General features: G+C 45.9%; 2 protein-coding genes across 6 annotated transcripts; one reads left to right on the forward strand and one right to left on the reverse strand.

Annotated features, from left to right (window-relative positions):
- Positions 1 to 1481: 1481 nt before the first annotated feature.
- On the reverse strand, positions 1482 to 12979 carry LOC8053423 (pleiotropic regulator 1). The gene is made up of 12 exons (XM_029984329.3): positions 12831 to 12979; positions 12556 to 12662; positions 11921 to 12048; positions 10854 to 10981; positions 10576 to 10674; positions 9044 to 9136; positions 8114 to 8263; positions 7332 to 7433; positions 5498 to 5709; positions 3842 to 3981; positions 3354 to 3547; positions 1482 to 1625 (listed from the first exon to the last, which is right to left on the reverse strand). Exons 1-12 carry the CDS (start codon positions 12834 to 12836, stop codon positions 1566 to 1568), a joined length of 1419 nt encoding a protein of 472 aa, XP_029840189.2. The 5' UTR covers positions 12837 to 12979; the 3' UTR covers positions 1482 to 1565.
- A 264-nt stretch (positions 12980 to 13243) lies between these two features.
- On the forward strand, positions 13244 to 18582 carry LOC115323845 (anaphase-promoting complex subunit 15B). Of its 5 annotated transcripts, none has more exons than XM_029984331.2 (4): positions 13244 to 13467; positions 14613 to 14672; positions 15578 to 15700; positions 18503 to 18582. In XM_029984331.2, exons 1-4 carry the CDS (start codon positions 13246 to 13248, stop codon positions 18512 to 18514), a joined length of 417 nt encoding a protein of 138 aa, XP_029840191.2. In that variant the 5' UTR covers positions 13244 to 13245; the 3' UTR covers positions 18515 to 18582. The 5 variants fall into 5 exon arrangements, with proteins under 5 accessions (XP_029840191.2, XP_042145915.1, XP_042145914.1 ...); XM_042289981.1 differs by having other exon boundaries at positions 15584 to 15700; XM_042289980.1 differs by lacking the exon at positions 18503 to 18582 and adding an exon at positions 17614 to 17761 and having other exon boundaries at positions 15578 to 15760.

The raw sequence follows: 18582 nt of genomic DNA on the forward strand, positions 1-18582 counted from the left end.
TCTTACAGGTGGCAGAGATATGAACCAGAAGTGCACTCCAAAAATGGTCGATAGGTGGTGCATAAAAATATGACCACAGGGACATCAGAAATACATTTCATACTGCATGCCTACTTCCCTATTAATAGGCACGTATTAACTAACAAAACAAACAAAAGAAAATGTGCTACTGATATGCCACACAACCTCATGTAATCAGTTGATCAGTAAAGCACTGTCCACTTGAGAAACTAGATCATGAGGACACCTCCGACGTGCCATGCACAACGCTAGAAGTATGCATACCGCGAAGGTCGAAGAGATCTAACCCACTTTAAACAGACCTCAAAAAGCGGTTACTTAACATATCGCACTGCTATTTACTGCAGAGGTGCGGCTAGGCGTTGGAAATACGGAGTCGAATCATCATTGGATAAACTTACCTCATTAAAAAATGAAAAAAGAACAACCTGTTTTAGGCAATCTACAGCAGCATCTTGTAGTGATTGCAGGCGGTGTGTGCAATGCTGCTGACAGATGCTGGAAGTGTCGAAGGCGCGCCAGCGCCAAGCTTAACAGAGGGTCATTCGAAAGTTTTGACTACTCTTCCTTCAGCACAGCGGGAGTATCTGTAATGTACGATTTTCAATGCAAGATATCTTTCCCAAATAAACTAAACGCGAAAAGGTGCTTCAATCCCTCAAGGCCCCTCGTTTCTTCGACGGAAATGATTGGTCGAGCCGCCGCATCGTCTCGGGCCTCACATTGCGCCATCTGTCGACAGTGTAAATAAGTAGCCAGCCCCCATATGGCGTCGTCCACGAAAAGGTGCCGTTAACTGTCCAAAACAGGTTCTTTTTTTTTTTGAACGAGGTAAGTTTATTTGTTGGCATTTTTACTCGGTACTTTCATTACCTTGCCGAACCTCCGTAGTAAATTGCCGCACCTCCGTAGTAAACAGGTTTTTGCAGTTCGTATAAAGTGGGTTCGATCCCTTCAGCCCCCTCGCAGTATACATAGAGAAGCAAACTTTACTAAAAAGTCGTAATACAGAACTCAAGGCTGAGGATACAGATAAACCAAGGACGATGCATGACTGTAGCTTCTTTTCTTTGGCTATCTGCTCAGAGGACTGAATACGTGGACTACATACTTGGCATCAACTATTTCGTGTTACGTTGTCAAGGCTAGTGTAGCTTATGCGGCACTTGAACATGCCTATTTCATATAAGAGCAAGTGTGAACCAGACGGAAGACTAAGCCACATGCTGCGACAGCGGTGCGGGGCTGCGGCATCGTGGAAGCCGCGCTAGCTTCGACAACATAGTGCAAGATAGTCGACGCCGAGTACGGGCAATGTCTGACCCCACCCTGATCCACAAGACAAGTCGTTCAGAAAGAACACCGGCATTTCGAACCACACGCCCGACGTGGTCGGGCAAGGAGCTTGCAGAACTACCCGACAAAAGCAATGTTGAGTGCCACTCAGTTGTGCGGGTAGATAAAAAGAAAAGTGATGCCCAAATTTATTCTTGCCACGAAATTAAAAAAAAGAAAGAAAACTGTACAGTATTGGGCGAAGCGAGTTAGAACCTTCTCCTTTTCAGGATGTCTGGCTTCCAGTTGACGGGGTGGGTCTCTTCCGTCTGCAAATACAAAAAGGAAATTGAAACAAGCACAAAAATATTCAGTGTAACGCCATCACTAGGAAGTTCTTGGTTTGCGTATTTCTGTTTAAGTGGGACCAGGCGTGTCCTGCTGCTTGTGACCGCCTACGACGAGAGGGGAGCTCGCAGGTGCCACCTATCAAGATACGCTGTCGAACTGCGTACATATTTTCCCATTTCTTATACACGCCATTCTTTCATCTTCGGCTCGACAAAAATTCCGACGTCATAGGCGGCCATTACTTGTAGACGGCGCACAGACTTGACCTCACAAATGCCGCGAGTCCTTCGGGCCAGTTGTATGCAGGTGGGAAGCGTTCTAGGGCTACTTAATTGATGGCACCAGCGTGCCCGAAAGCTCTCGTTGTAAGCAGTCTCAAACGGTTGCAATGCGGTTCGTTGTACTGTCGAGACCGGTTATAATGAAGTCAACGGGGATCGGCAATCACTCCGCTATATCCGCTATTTCGCTATAACCGACTTCAATTATAACGAAGTGCAAAAGGGAATGGGAAATCGTGATCACTTCACTGTAGTCGCTATTTCGTTATAACCGACTCCGTTATAACTGGTCTCGACAGTACTCGAACGAAAATGTGCGAACCGGCTTTTAGTGATGCAAAGCTAGGCAAAACATGTGACCTGCAAGACTTCCGTGGCTAAGATCCACCGTTCTTGTGCCTTCAGCGCCAGACGTGCCATAAATGAAAGTTTTATATTGTCGACTCATTTCCGTTCGAAAAGGAGCTGTTCATATAATGTGTTCACGGATTTTGCACTATCCTGTTGTTTTTTTTTTGGATGGAGTATTAGTTTGTCTAAGTCTTTGCTTCTCAGCACCTTTCTCACCTAAATCAACCGGAACGGCAATACCACTACTAGGCCACAAGTGCGAGCTTTTTGCTCACGGAGGCACGTCGGCGGCACAAACTCTCACTCAGCAGGAGCTTAAGCTGTGAGCTCGGGCTTCTAGCTGTCAGACAATACCTTTGAAATACAAGTATTTCCTTTAATGCTGATATAAAAATCGTCGTGAAAAAAAAAACTGATGTATGAAGATATATTTTTTTATGCCTGTTGAGCATGGTGAATTGTGCGGCAGGGCAAAAACGGTGTGCTTGGTCTCGTTTTATATAAAACTGCCAGTATGTTTGTGTTTTAAGTCATTTTATAACAACAGGTGTGGGCCACAACTACAGTAGTCTTATATATGCAGATGAAAGCAACACGGTGAGTTTACAAAAAGCAGAAAGAACAAGGTCCCTTCTCTAGAAAATTTCGGGGTTATCGCTGGGACGGTCGGCTGCTTTGCAGCATGATACACCTCTGCTGTTTGTTTGTCCCAAAATAGCAAAATATTGCCCCCTCCCCGTCAGCCCTCATTCTTTCGGGGGTGGTCTATGTGGCCCCTACACACAAATGAGTTTGGGACGCCCGGTCTGATTGCCGACAGAATGAAAATGGCAGGGAGGTACTTTGGTCGTCCCACCTCCAGCTAGAGCTTGCCAACTTCAACGACACTTGGGCCTCTCGTCAGCTTTGAGCACATAATCGCGACCGAAGCATGGTGGAAGGCAACAAGCGCGTGCTGGAGGTCGGGCGTTCGAAAGACGTGCCTCGCATTTCTCGCCCAGTCGGTGACCACAGAGATGTGCACGGCGCAGCCAAACCCGTCCGCGAGCGACGTAGCGCACGAGAGACACTGACCGCCGTGTCGTCCTCCCTGAAGATCTTGACGGTCTTGTCGGCCTCGGCGGTAATGAGGCGACTGCCGCTCATGTCGAAGAGGCAGGCGAAGATTCCGGCCTCGCTGTCGATGGAGCCCGGCTGGACAGGGGCCTGCAGCCGCTGGAAGTTGTACCCCGTGCGCCAGTCCCAGAAGAACAGGGTCCCGTTGTCGCCTGCGAGGGCAAGACAATCGTTAAAAAAAACACTTTTCTTTTTGCACGCTTTTGAATTTAGAAGTTTTTCTGTTTGTTTGTGCATATCTCTATTAAATTAAGCGAGCGAATTGACGTCGCATGACCCAACGTCGGGCGATGCCACGACACAATGCCATGAAGGCGTGCCACATGTCCACGTCACATGATGTCTGGTTGTGCGACGTCAATTTTCCCTCTACATTTAGCGGGGATATCGGGCCACGTGGTCTGACGTCTTGAGACACCAATTTTTCCGTTGGCACGCGAACCAACCTCCAGAGACGAGAACTCCGTCGTCGTTCATCCCGAGGCAGTTGACGATGGCGTTGTGGCCCGACAGGTTCTGGATAAACTTTCCGTCCGGGCACTTCCACTGCTTGATGTTGTCCGGGCCGCCCGAGGCAAAAGCGTACCTTCGAACAAACGCGAGCAGAAAAATGGTTACTATAGAGCCGACAAAGGTCAGGTTGTGGCATTCGCTTTGTTGACAAGACCGGTTAGCACGTGCACTATAGTGTCGAGTTGGCACAGAGCCGAATCAGCACAGTGCTGAAACAGCGCTGTAACGGCCTTTTGAGAAATACGCCCCAGCACTATGCAGAGCGCAAGTCTGTCTGCTTCTTGTGCAAAGGTTGCGACGATGTCAGAACACCGAGCTCTTATTGGCTGATTGAAAAAAATAGTGGGTAGACCTCAAGGCATCTAGCACTTAGGTCTACCCACTATCCTTCCAATCAAAGCCAATCAGAGCTCGGCATCGTTTTGACGTCGCCGCAACTCCTGCGCAAAAAGCAGACGACTTGCTCTCCGCATAGACACAGCGTTGACAATAGCGCTGATGTAGCCTTGAATTTCCACTGTCTCAGCGCTGTGTTGCAAGTGTGAACCGGTTGCAATGATGTGAATTGTTCGGAGAAGAAGAGAAGACACCGGAGCCGACGCAAGGGCATGCTCGGGACATGAGACGGAAGGCAGCTCGGTGAAAAGGAACAGCTCGACACCAGTGGTCCCAGCAGCCGAGGAATGCCCCGGACGGATGTTCAAAGGCCCCGGGAGGCACCGAATAAGCTGCTGCGTACCCACCACCTATGTCGGGCCCTTTCTTCCGAGCATCTGCGTGCCCACCAACCACGTGGTTGCGACGATTTTGCCGGTGTGAGAATTCCAGAGCGGGAACCCCAATGACTAAACCCGAATTTTTTATGTATATAACGTGACCTTTCTAATGCCAATTAATTACCCCATTTTATAAATGAGATTTTTGTTTCACCTAGTTCCTCCTTTCACTCGAGATTCCGGAATGGTGGTTGTACTAACCACCATTCCAGGATCTCGAGCCCCCTTTTCGTTTTTACCGTGAACAAAGAGACGCTAAAGTGGTTTCCGTGATCGTGCACCTATGGTTGCAACTCAGCCTACGGTCTCTGAGCATTCTAAAAATTGCCAAAGTTAGACTGATATGCACCCCATTTTCCTGTTAACCGTTTGACTGCCATGCCCGAGCGTACTCGGGCACGTTCGGGTTGGGTTTCAGTTTCCTGTTTGCTCCCTGTCTCTCCCAACTGGCAATTTTTTTTTTTTTATAAATGTATAGCAGCATGTATGAGCAAGCGATAAAAGCAATGTTTTATCTTGTGATGCCACTTTTTGAATCGCACATAATGTTGTTTCATTTAGGCAGCTTCTGTTTTGGTATGCTCTTTCGTTCCCATAGGATGGCAACCCTATGTCGCTGAACCTCCCACTTTATGGCAAACATTGAGACTTTTGAAAGGTGGAGGTGCCACCGCATTAGTACCGACACTAAAGACAGCTGCACTGATCAGCAAACCGGCACTGGCATAGCCTGACCGCCAGTAAAGATGCCCGCACTGACCAGCAAACCGGCCCCGACATAGTTGCACCGTACCAAGAAGAGAAAGGGCTCACAGCTTGGGGTGTACGAGGAGGGCGCGCACGCTCTTCTTGTGGTGGGTGAGGGTGACGCGGGACTTGCCGGACACCAGGTCCCAGAGGCGGATGGTGCAGTCGTGGCTGCCGGTGAGCACCTGCGGCTCGGCCGCCTGGGACTGCACGCTCGCCACGGTGTTGCTGTGCCCCACCAGGGAGTGGATGCTGGCCTTGGTGCGCATGTCCCACACCTGCCAGCAGCCGAGGGACTTGGTGAGGAAGAGCCAACCGCCGATTCACCACACGGTGCCCTACTGGACGCGACACCCTATACTTGGAGTTCCGTGTTTCTAGAATTTATTTCTGTGAAACTAGCATTTCTTTCAATTTATTTATTTTTAACAGAAAATTCGGGGTTTATCTAACTTTATTTTGTTACATTCCCAATTCTACTAAATTGAATATCTAGTTTTGCTTTGTTCCCAATATATTCTTTTTTAATAAAAGATTAGTATTGTGTTATCCTGAGAGATGTCTCACCCCCTCCGAGAGAGAACCCAATCTTATTTTTTGTAATTAATTGCTATCTTTTTCAATAACACCCAAAGATAGCCAACTTCAAGTAATTGCAGGTCCCTGGCCAATGGTGACCTTGGCATAAATTATGTTAATTAGCCACGGCGGGAGATAAGGAAACATTTCCGACAAGGAACGGCAGTCGTCTTCCGTTCTTTTGCTGCAATCACAAGTTTCACAGGCAGGTCACGGGATCTAAAACTAACATTCCTTCAACTTTTTTTTAACGCACACCGAAAGTTAGCTTACTACTTATTTTCACTTTACATACTTTCAATTTTAGGTGGGCTCTCTCTAGGGATATTACGTTATTACTTCTTCACAAAGACATCCTACATTCATAAGAACTCATCTGTAACAGATTATATTTCTTCAGATGAATTTGGCATTGGCCAATGGTAATGCTAATAGCTGTACCACGACAAAACTTGCAAATAAGTGCTTACTTCAGTACACGTCGATATTTTGAAATCATTCAACACCTGGATGTAGTCGCCAAGTCGCTGGGAAGCATAGCAGCTTCAACTTGTCCCCCACCCCCTTGAAATTTATGGGTTCATAGCTTTCGCTGTTAGAAAAATAGTCATCATTCCTAAGACGCACAGAGGCTTATGTCAAGACTCAAGGGTACTGACAGATTGTCCCAGACGAACCTTGACGACATAAACGGCAAATCCCCTTTTGTTAGCGGGTTATGAAAAGAAACTAGAGTGGCCTCCCCTTGGGACCACAGACCAAACTTACCTGTGAAATTTCTTTTATGTGTTTGCTATCATATCCTTGAAATTCTGAGTTTTTCGGATAAATCGAATTTAACAAAAATTTCACTGGCGAGCGTTTTTTTTTTTTTTTTATTCTTTCAGATATACAATAACACGCAACCTTGCCTATACACGTTTGCAAGTCCGGTCTCAGGTCGCCGCCATCTTTCTCAGTGGGGTGCGCATTTTGGCGCGGCCATAATCCGATTACGACGCCTTAGCAAGGCTTCTTAATTGGATTATGACTCGTCCAAGCGCACCCCAGCCAAGCAAGATGGCAGCGCCCTGAAGCCGGACTTGCAAACGTGTATACTAGACGCGACGCCCTACTGGACGCGAGACACTTTTGGACTCGACGCACTACTGGGCGCGAAGCCCTACTGGGCGTTGCATCCAGAAAGGTCCAACTACAGGACGATCTACACACACCGGCAGCAAGATGGTGGCACCCAGAGGCCATACTTGCAAACGTCTATATAAAACAATATAGATGACATTTCTATGGTTCGCTCTATGATGTCCGAGTGTCAACTGACCCTTCCGGTGGCATCCCTGCCTCCGGTGACCAGAACGTCGATGGTTGGGTGCAGGGAAAGCGCGTACACACCACTCAGGTGTCCGTGGTAGTGCCGGATAACCTGGGAGCGTAAACAGGGTCGCACAGAAAGTCGGAACATTTAAACACTTGTTGTGACACACGCACAACTTTTTTCAATGTTGGAGGTGAAGAAATACTTTACATAAAACACTTAATAAAAAAAAAAAAAAAGAAACACTACGTAACGATGGTTGCAAAAGTCAATCGTCGCACAGTCAACACCTTGAAAATTCCAAACTGGCTAAACGTATGGAAATGTTTCGTCGGTACCTAGATAATGCTTTGTCCTGTCACAAAAAAATATATATCGTAGTGACTTTTTTTAAGCACTTTTGTAAGTTGGAATCACTCTCAGTAAGCCACGGTAGAAACCTCCTATACTAACGAGATCTTTAATGATTTTTGGTAGAGAGCCCTTGCAATTACTTCTTACAAGGCTTGTTTCTGATCACACCGTGAAACTTGCCTTTGACGAATTGTGCTGTTTTGTTGCGGCGCTGCGCTTTTGTAAAAAGTTACGAAAAAGCAGTCAAAACTAGGGATCGCCAGCCTCCAGCGCGATCCCTACCTTCGACGATGCTTCGGAATCTCGCGAGTTTTATGCCACGTCGGAATGGCACGAGCGCATGCTGTCGGAGACGATAGCACTGCAAGCTGGGAAGGTACAGGAGCCACCCCACCGTGCACGAGAACTCAAAGGCGGGTCACTTTGTTCAGCACCTTGTTGTACTCCAGGTCCCAGCACTTGACCTGCTTGTCCTCTCCGCACGAGAAGAGGTACGGCTGGCGCGGACTGACAGCCAGGCCCCTGACTCCGCTGATGTGGCCGGTCAGCGACAGCTTCAGCTTGCCACTCGCGAGGTCCCAGATCTGTAGATGGCCGACATCCAAAACAGAGCAGTTTGTGTGGCGCAGAACTAAACAATGTGTGGTGAAGCCAATTCACAAACAAACATTGTTTAAAATCCAAACAAGACCTCCAGTCTTCTTCACCACGTTCATATCTTCACAATACTACATACAGAACTCCTCTATTCGCTGCTATCTCACCAGTAGCTTCATCACAGGAGAGCCTTACATTCCTGTGCCAGTGCTATAAGCTTACTGCAATTTGCGGTAAAAGAATGTTATAACGAGTTCATAAAGCTTCTACAGGTATCTGGGATTCCAGTGCAATATTATAGTAATAGCAGCAAGAAGACACAAAAGGAAATAGGTTCTGTTTATTAAGCCATCAGTATTTTTAACAAACATAATAGAAATGGTAATGTAATAAAGAGCTTGTTCTCTTTTCATACTTTTACTGTACTACGGGAAGTGCAAGAATCAAAGAAAGAATAAAAACACTTAAGGACAAGGACAGACAGCACAGGTCTTTCAAACTGTGCTCTCTGTTCTTGTCCCTAAACGTTTTTATTCTTTCTCTTACTCTTGTGTTTTCACCAACCCGCTCTTCGTTCTTTGTTACGGGAAGTGCTCTACTCTATTTGACTTAAACTGAAAAGGGGGACTCCGCAAGCAACAGAGTTGCAAAAGAGCTTGAACAGGGATGCACTCGTCTTGAAACCAAGTTTTAAAATGCGGAATGCACCGATGTCCTGCAGCATGGGAGGTTGTTCTACTTTAGACGGGACTTCGAACGGTAGATACCTTGATGATACGGTCGTTCGATCCGGTGCAGAACCACTGGTTCCCGGGCTCCACTGCCAGGCACCGCACCCAACCCGTGTGGCCGCTGATGACCTGAACGTTCGGCACTCCTTATTTCGTGCTCACGTCGACAGGCAGCAAAAGAGTTCCGCAATGATTGGGAAGCTCGTGAACAAAGGGCGCTTCTGGCGGTAGAGGCTATAAGAAAGTGCACACCGCCCTAGCGCAGCACTTCAGCAGTCTAAGTTTTGATTACGGCCCAGAAGGGCAAGGACTTTCTGCACCTAGAGGGAGAGTGTGGCATTGCCAAGAGCAGACCTGTCACATGGGTGCTTGGTGGTCACAGGGTATACTTTACAACTATGGGCTATAAATAGGATTCCATATTTTCTGAGTTTATTTCTCGTGAAATTCGGAAAGTGTTTTTCGGAGTGCGTTTTTCACTGAAAGTTTGGTGTCTACCGGAGTTTATTTTTGTTAAATTCACATTTCTCTAAAATTCTGAGTATATTTTAATCTGTTCCCAATTTTTTAAATGCAAAAACAACATAAATAAAGTTTGGGTGCAATGACCCGTTGTATTGAGGGAACCTTTACAGGCTAAAAGGCAACCCCCTTTTGTCAGTACAGATTTCGAAGGAGACTAAAGTGGCATCTCCTCAGAACCGTTGACCCTGTGTTCTTGTGAAGTTTATTTCTAAAACACTGTCTTTCCTGCTTTTTGTTTTGTCGTTGGGAACTTGAAATTCAGAGTTTCTCGGATAAATCCGAATTGACGGAAATCTTACCGGTGAGTGTTTTTTGGATTTTTTGGGATCTATCTGAAAACACGGAACCCTAGCTATAAATGACAGCCCAACGTTAGAGCGTAGCAAGGTCAAGAACGAGAAAGAGGCACTTCTAAATTTTTTCTTCAACATTCATAGCGAAAAAGCCAAATCTAAGAAATCTTCATTCGGCCTACCTCCCTAATGTTAACTCATGTCCAATGTAAATTATTTTGTTCTCTCCCCACCTCCACTCAGGTTTGTACAAAAGAAGGGAATGGTTCCCCCTTCCAATGATGAAGACAAAAAGAAGGGAAAGATTTCCAGCCTTGCTGGAAAAAGGATGCCGCCCACTATCCCGCTTGATGTCAGTTTATCTTTACACCGTAGACATGTTTTTCAGCTCAGTGAGCACAATAAAAAAGAACATGAGAAACTACTACCGTAAACGTATTTAGGCAATAAATTGGGCAAACTTATTTTAACATCATAGTCATCCGAATTTCAAGTTTGTTTGCTCATACAAAAGGAACAAGCGAGTCGTGCACCTTTAACGAAATGCTCAAAAAATTTCGAGAGCACTGGCAACTCTCTTGCAAAAAAAAAAGAAAGAACAGGGTGGCCCAAGCATAAGTTGCGCCGTCTTACTAAGGCTCCCAATCTCTCCACAAACTTTGTTTCCTTTCTCTCTCTCTCTCTCCCACTAACTAACAAAGGTAAAACACAGATAACCACAACGAAAATCTGCCGAATCGTCGCGCTTACCCTGTAGAGCTTCCAGGGCGGATGCCATTGCGGCTTTGGAATGGTCACCGGCTTGCGCGGCGCCACCGCCAGCTGCTGCTGCCCCGCCAGGACCATCATCTGCACCCCAAACATTGCGCACAAGCCACTGTAACCAGTTCCGTCACAACATCGCGGCAAGTCACGACCCAGCTTGAATCTGATCGCACCTCCGAGACGAGCTAGGGTGCAGTGGTTCGAAGAAACAAATTCATACGGTGTGTTAATTTGGCCCTCTCGTAGACTGCGCAACAACGAACCTGCGATGGTGGAGGCGGTGGCTTGACGATGGTGTAGTCGTCGACCCCAGGGGGCGGCGCGTCGTCGTCGTACACGGGCATCATCTCCATGCCTGAATACTGGAGTTCCGGGAGCTTGGCCTCCTTGCCTGGGCAGAGACATGGAAGAAGCCATGTTGGTATGCGCGGAGCTGTACATTGGGAGAGTTTGGCCAGTTTATGATCTCGCAGCCATAACGCCCACCTCCCAAGGGAGCAATCAGCTTGCGGCGCAGAGTGAGAAGCGCGAGCGCATGTGCGTGAACTCCCGGCTGCTCTCAGCTAAGCAGGGAGGGCCACCAATTTCATTTATTCGCCCAGTGGAATACCTACATGGAATTGACATCCCAAGTTTGCTTCTTTCCTTTTATTTCGATGGCTTTGGCAAGAAAATGATATAATGTTATTCCTCGGTGGGTTAAAAAAAGAAAAGCTAATGAATACAATTTTCTCGACGTTTGACTGCAAAATTTTATTTAGGCGAAAAAGAAGTCGGTTTGGAGCAGACAACACGTGGCCTCAACAGTGCTCTGCGTCGAAAGCATGTAACGCCAAAAGGGCGATCATTTCCTCTTTGATACCTTCATCCTCTCTTGCTCCGTCGGAGGGCCCCCCCCTTTCCCCCGCTTTTTTAACTTTTCTCCTCTCCAGTGCCTTCGTTGCCACGCCTAATGGCCAGACCCTCCCAATATACTGCTCTCGGTATATGCACACTTTCTTGCGGCTACATTTTTCTGTGGGAAAGTTTTGTATCTCAACTTGGCGATGTCCCGTTATGTTAAAGCTGGCGGCAGCTGCCAACTCTGATTCAATGCAATCATATGGCCCTAGTGATATTGCTCTAGGGCACGAGTTCTCAAAACAGATTACCAGGGAATTCAGCAACAGAGGTGTCACCTCACGAACAGACGTAACATTGTAGACGGAGCGTGCGTCCCTTTCCCATCAAATTTAGAGGGGAAGTTAACCACATGACGTTACGTCATGGTGTTACACGACACCTGTGAACTTAGTTACAGGAGCTTTTCACATTTCTGTTACACACTTACTTTTGACCATGTCTTCATGGTACGCTGGTCGTTCAACGTTGGGTCTGTAGTTCTGTGGGTTCGACTTCACCAGGTGCATCACGAGCCCGTACTCGTCCTTTGTCTTGACGGAAACCTTGAGCTTTTCGCTGAAGGCAACAGGCAAAGCGGGTGTCAGCAGGAAAGCTTTACGCTACCACAGCCCAGCACTCCTACCGAGCCAAGCAACGTCGAAAGGCTTTCTCTGGAACACTTCCGATCTGCTGATTATGCATCATTCATTCACGATGGCCTTGAAATATGTTTGCCTGTTAAAGCGACCATTCCTCGTAGACAATGTGTAGATTTTACCTCGCAAATAGTGAAAAAACCTTAGATCTAGTTACATGCCAATGTACCTGTCCTCGTAAGCGAATTCTAGAGCGCCTGTATTACTATAAATCTAAACTCTCTGGCGATTACAAGCGGTCACTGTGCACTTGGTTAGACTCAAACGTTAACGTGTGAGCCAGACTTTGGGTGCGCATTATTTTAACACCGAAGTGAGGATTTGCCCGTGTAAAGTAGCGTAAACACACACACACACACACACATTCAAAAAACATTTTTTTTTCTTTTTTTTGTTTTGGTATGCCGAAGATGTCAAAGGGACTTACCTTGTCTCATCTTGGGGTGGAGGGTTTGCTTGGTCCGACAAGAACATATCGTGCGTCCGTTTCAGAGATCGGAACACGAGTGTGTGAACCGAGTGTTTTTGAACGTCCTGCGTGAAAACAGAGTATTTTATTTCTCTAGATATTTTGTTGCAGCAACGACCGGACACGCTAAAACGCCGAACCGGCGAGCCGGCCGAAAAAGCGGCGAAGAATCTCGCAAGCGAACATGGCACCGAACCATTAGTTGAACCGTTAATCGCGGTGATAATACGTACCTCCATGTTGAGTAGGATCTGTTCCACGGGTAAAAGTGAAGGGGCTGTCGGTGCAGAGTTGGCAGAGTCACAAAATCGCTGTCGTAGTTTCGACGATGCGCGAGAAAAATACTCAAAGCGCCGCCATGTTGTTAGGTGAGCACAGGGTAACCAGACGGCTACGTCGCTATAAACGATGGTCGCTAGAAATGGCGAAACCACAATGACATTAGCGAAACTGTTTTCTAAATAGTGGTTGGCTTATTCGGCTTTAAAAATTGAATTTTAAAGCTATAAAACTAGCATACGTCTTTATCAATAAATTTTGCTAAATTAGTTTTATTTCTTTTCTATTTAGTGTTTGACTGGTTTGACTAGTTTATTGGTTCAGCCATTTAAAACTAATCCAATCCATTCTGAGCCGCGGAAGAAGCTGATGCGTTTGACAGGAGGAGGAGGCGCTGGCCTGAGTAGCCTGAGCGGTTTCCAGTCCGGAGAAACCTTCGAAAACTCCGAAAAAATAATCTCTGTCTCAATGGAAAGACCGCATTTTCCATCTTTACAGCCTAAAATGGCCGATCAACAGTGGTTTCACATCGACAAGCCTTGCGACGAGGAATCGGAGCTCACTCAGCTTGAAAAGGAACACCAAAACGCCGTGAGTATGATAGTCATAGTACTTTATTGCGCTTAAAGGTTTGTGGTGCCATTTGGTGTGCAGGTGAGGAGGGAAAAGCATTGCGGCCATACAGATGTTGTGCCCCTTCAGGATTCTTTGGTCACAGATCATAACCTGGACTGAGCTTCGCTCTAACCGTTGCTTCGTACCATTGTGACATCCAACTCACGTTAATTAGCCAGACAAAGAGAGATGGATCTTCGTTGGTGTCATTTTGACGGTGTTGAAACAGAGAGCAGAGTATTATCATTCTCTAAAACTGATTAATGAAACGCTATACCTGAAATCTGTGTTTTCGAAGATTTAGTGTCACGCTGCGAAGGTGCTTTCCCTAGGTGCTAACCATTCTAGCAGAGGCAGCACTAACGTGGTTTCGCCTTTGAGCTGACAGTGCTGTGGGAGCCATGCATTCGCCGGACAAATCAACCACCTTTTTCATCCGCTGACACCCTCTCTGCGCGTGGATGTCGGTGGGAGCATGATCACGTGGCGAGAGATAGGCACATGACTGGCCCATGGAGCATGTTGCTTCCACTGCCCTGCCAGCCTAAGGGTAGACGGTGTATAGGGAGACGCCCATGCCAACCCAGGTCGAAATCTCGACGCTTCGGCGTTTAGATTGCCAGCTACACTGACACTTCCAGTGAAACGGACCAAACCAATGGCGTACCAACTTGTTTTTGAGTGTGTGTGTGGGGGGGGGGGAGCAAACCAGCCCCCCCCCCCCCCCCCCCCAGGGCCGGGGGGCGGTGCCTTTGGTATCTCTCGGGTGCCGCCAGCCAGTGTTTTCCCTCCCAAGGGCGGCTGTTTCGGGGGGGGGGGAGGGGGGGGGGGGGGAATGCATGCCTTGCCCCCCCACTCTGAGCACTGGGGGGGCAAGTGCCCCCCCCCCCCCCCCTCCGTTGGTACGCCCATGGACCAAACATATATTTGAATTAACATCAAACCGTAGTTAACAGCATAAAACTTCAGCTTGCTCTCTGTTGCAAGTGGCTGCCTTTTGAATGTCAAACTGTGGCTGTGTCGAGGTTAAGACGGGTATCTGCGGAAGACTCCGAACCAGTGACGTTGAAAAAATTTGGGTACGGGGATGCATCTTGACGAACCCATTTTCTCGATCGCAGCTGACGAGCATCTCGCAAAAGCACAGTGACCTGATCCCGATCGGCAAAACAGCAGCAGAAGTAAGGGGTTCCTTTTTCTCACTCGCTTTGTTTGGTGTTGTTCGAATAGATGTACCGCTGCTGCTTTTTTGCCTTTGCTACAACTGCCTGCTTCTCCGTGACAGCTCAGGCTCGTAAGGATTGAATGGCCTCTTTCTCCGAGGTGACACCGCTAGTCACGCTTTGTTGTAGGAGGCGTTTGGTCGTTGTAAGCACTTTTCTTTGTGTTTGCATTTCATCTTGTGCATACTCTATTGGGGGATTAAAAGTACTGGATTTGATTGAATTTCGTTCCCAGTCGTCAGCATAGTCACTAGATTTGTTTACAACGTTGACAGTGTCTGGTGCTTCCTGATCCGTGCCACGTGGGAGTTACTGTATTTGCCGTTGCACGAGTCGTTTTTTTTTTTTTTTTACATTTTCATTGATGTTTTGTACAACGGTGCGACCTAGAGGCATTTGTTCCTTCTATTGGTTTGAACCATAAATACGCAAATTTGCGGCAGTAGTTATATTGCTCTTTTGATTTGTTGGCAAAAACATTGAAACTGACTCTCATTTGCACATCGTAATCGCAGTTCAGGTATTTGGGTTTATCAATGCAGCTTTGCCACTAGCTGCACAAGCATAGAGATGTGATTTATAACAAGGCACGGCTTATATTCAAACCACCTTTTTGTGAAAACGGCTGTTTATAGCAGGTGCGGCTTACACAACGGTGGGACTTCAAACATGAAAATATGATAAAGTCTGCCTCTTCATTTTTAAGGTTTGCTGTGTAGTTTGTGTGGGAGCGTGTGTACCGCTTCAAGCAAGTTACTTGGATTGATTGAGCCTGAAGTTTGGACGGCTAGATCGCGGGAACTCTAAACAGCTGGATCGAGGGAAGTGTGGGATGCAAGGGAGTAAAGCTGGCTTCTGAAAAGTTACAGGACGAGGACGAAGAGGATGACGACGATGACGACAATGATGATGACGAAAGCGACAGCAACGAAGATGAGGATGACGAATTGGATGCGGATGACATGAACTATGACCAAGACTCACCTGTGAGTGCAGTGACGAGATCTTTGATTGAAGTTAGGCTCTGTTGCTGAGGTCAGAAACTTATTCGCGACTCCAGCTCGCCGCTCGCCCTCCCGCGGCGGAAAAGGGAAGCGCTCTGGCGAGGGTCCCCCGGTCCTCCTGCTCAGCGGGCAGGGCGCGACTGCTCGCGATCATGGCTCGCGAAATGTAATTTCCGAACGCAAGCAACACTATTCATTGTCTCGGTATGGGATTTTACCTTATTAGAGATTTCTAGTATTTCGTTTAGAAGCTAACGTAAGCGCTGTGCGTTTGCGTTAGAGTTGCGTGCTCCAGGCTATGCATGCGCGTCGTCGCCAAGCTCGTATCCAAGACCGCCATTTTGTGCACGCGCAGTGTAGAACAAGCAACGCAAAGATACAGCGCTTGCGTTCGCTCGTATACGTCATACTAAACTCACTACTGTTTTACCGGTTTCCAAAGCCAACAAAACATGTTGCAGTGAGTAGACGGACAAGCGGGTAAGCGTTCCTTCGAACTGGAAAGGCTCAAATTGGCGAAACGACGGCGCATAAAAATTAAAGAAGCAAGATGTTCTAAGCAAATTAAGATATTAAAAAAAAATGATAATCCATTTCTTCGTAATTTTGGGGCATTTGGTCCGGAAGGTCTGACAGCGACTTTGGAAGTTTTGCCGATTATCAAAAGTCGCGACTTTGATAGCTTTACCCACTGCCATTTGTGTAATTTTGCATGGATTTCTCAGATTAGCTAAGGAATGTTTTCATTTATTTTGGACTATTTTTATTGAAACTTGTTAATTAAAAATGCTGCCATTGGCACCAGTGATGATAATTTACACATTTTTTTTGTGTGTTATACTTGTTCGCGCATTTAAAATTAGATAATAAGCAACAAATTATATGAGGGCTTGAAAAACTATGTATTAGCATATCTTAATTGTATTATTATCATTACTACAAATTGCTGCATTGTAGGCTTACCATTTCAGGCAGTTCACAAAAATACGCCATTCAACCAGTCTTTTCAAAGCGGTCTCATTTTGTTTTCTTTTTAGCATCTAAAAACAGACATCGTTATCAAGATAGACAAACAGTCAAACGTTGGATGTATTATTAAGTCCTATGCGTCACGCGTTGCTTTAAAAAAACACGCACACTTCTCCTGTCTAACTCGGATTTCGTCCATGGTTTTTTTTTTAGTGAGAAAGCGTTTCCTAATTTATACATTTTGTCACCATATTTCGAACTCATCATCCGTGGCGATATTTAGTAAAATTCTGATTGATTCTGTTATTCTTGTGCTTGGGAATAATGTTAAAGCAATCCATCATCTATATATCCCCCAACCCATTAAAAGGCCCGCAGCTCATTATTTCACATGACAAGTATCCAAGCGACAAAAAGGTAGCAAAACGTACAAATATCAGCACTGATTCTTTTTCAACAAATGCAATATTTTATGTTACCTCTAAGGGGTATGAAAGACCTTGTCGTTAAAGGGACATATTGGAGACGTACAACCCCAAAATATATTTTTTTTTGGCGAACAACTTCTTTAATTTAATAATTACGTTGTGAGACACATCTTGAGTTATGAAAGAATCCGAAATTAGCATTGATTCCAAAAAATTTAATTCAAAATAGACGTTAGTTTCGGTTTCGCTCCAGACTTAAAACGTCCCCCCTGGCGTAAATATTACGCTAAACACCGTTTTTGTTTTCAGGATAATGAGGTGACTTGCGCTCATAACACCCTAGCTTCCTCGTATAAGCAGGAATAATCTGTGTAGCTCAGTGAAGCTAACACACTAGACAGGCTCAGCAACTGGTATACCGGCACGCATCTCCGACCCTCACTAAAACCGCCATTTTGGAAAACGAGTGGCGCCACCTATAGTGAATTGGAGTCGCGAATAGCATTGCTCAAAAACTGTGCCTGCCAATTTTAGAAAAACAAAACTTTAAAAAAAAAAAAAATTTTAACGAGTTATTTTACATATTTAAATCTTTGCTAATTGCATAGATTGAGCTGATTGGTGATCTGATGTGTGACCTGGTACGCTAAATAGTCATTAGCTGATACTTCCAAAAAAATAAAACATTCTTTGATCAATGAGTCTTTTTGCTGGTGGTTCTAATCGACAGAAAGAATTTCTTCTCTGAACTATCTTTTTCGACAGTTCTAACTAGCAAAATTGTAGTATGGTAAAGGCATTACCTAAAGATGCCCTCTTATTGAGCTACAGATTAATTATTTTCGATTTTGACATTGTGCTTGGGGAGCTCCTGAGCGCATATTGTATTCTCACTAACTTCACACAGATAATAAGAGCCTTAATGGGCACTCTGATTCGAATAGGACGTAAACTTGGAAATAAGAGTTTATTTGAAGTGAACTGGGCCAGATTAAAGCCCTTTGGGTAAATCTCGCACTTCAAGCTCCCTGCAAGTATCAACAACCATTGTCGTGCGAATGTGCAGGACACGTGTTACGAGCAAACGCTCCCCTGCCATTCGATTCCAGAGAATGCCGAGTGCCGCACGTGGCACAGACCTTTATTACTAGCACATTTAACGCTACTTGTAAAAAAGAAACTAAAAAAAAAAAAAAAAAAATTCTGGTCAGGTCATCTCTGAATGCATCTAGAAATTTCAATGTGAAAGTATTGCCCTCTGATGAACCTAAGCTGGCAGCAATGATTGGTTTCTGACACCGTATTTTGTTGCCAGCTAGCCCGCTTACAAGGTGTTTGTTTTTAGGCCATAAACTAATGTCCATGCCGCATTTTTTTTTTTTTTCAGATGTTCCATTGATATGGGGCTCCGATTTGATATATTATATGTAAATATATGTAATAAAGATAGCTCCTAGTTGACACCAC

The sequence above is a fragment of the Ixodes scapularis genome, unplaced genomic scaffold (assembly GCF_016920785.2).
Source record: "Ixodes scapularis isolate PalLabHiFi unplaced genomic scaffold, ASM1692078v2 PGA_scaffold13__105_contigs__length_92229423, whole genome shotgun sequence".
NCBI lineage: Eukaryota > Metazoa > Arthropoda > Arachnida > Ixodida > Ixodidae > Ixodes > Ixodes scapularis.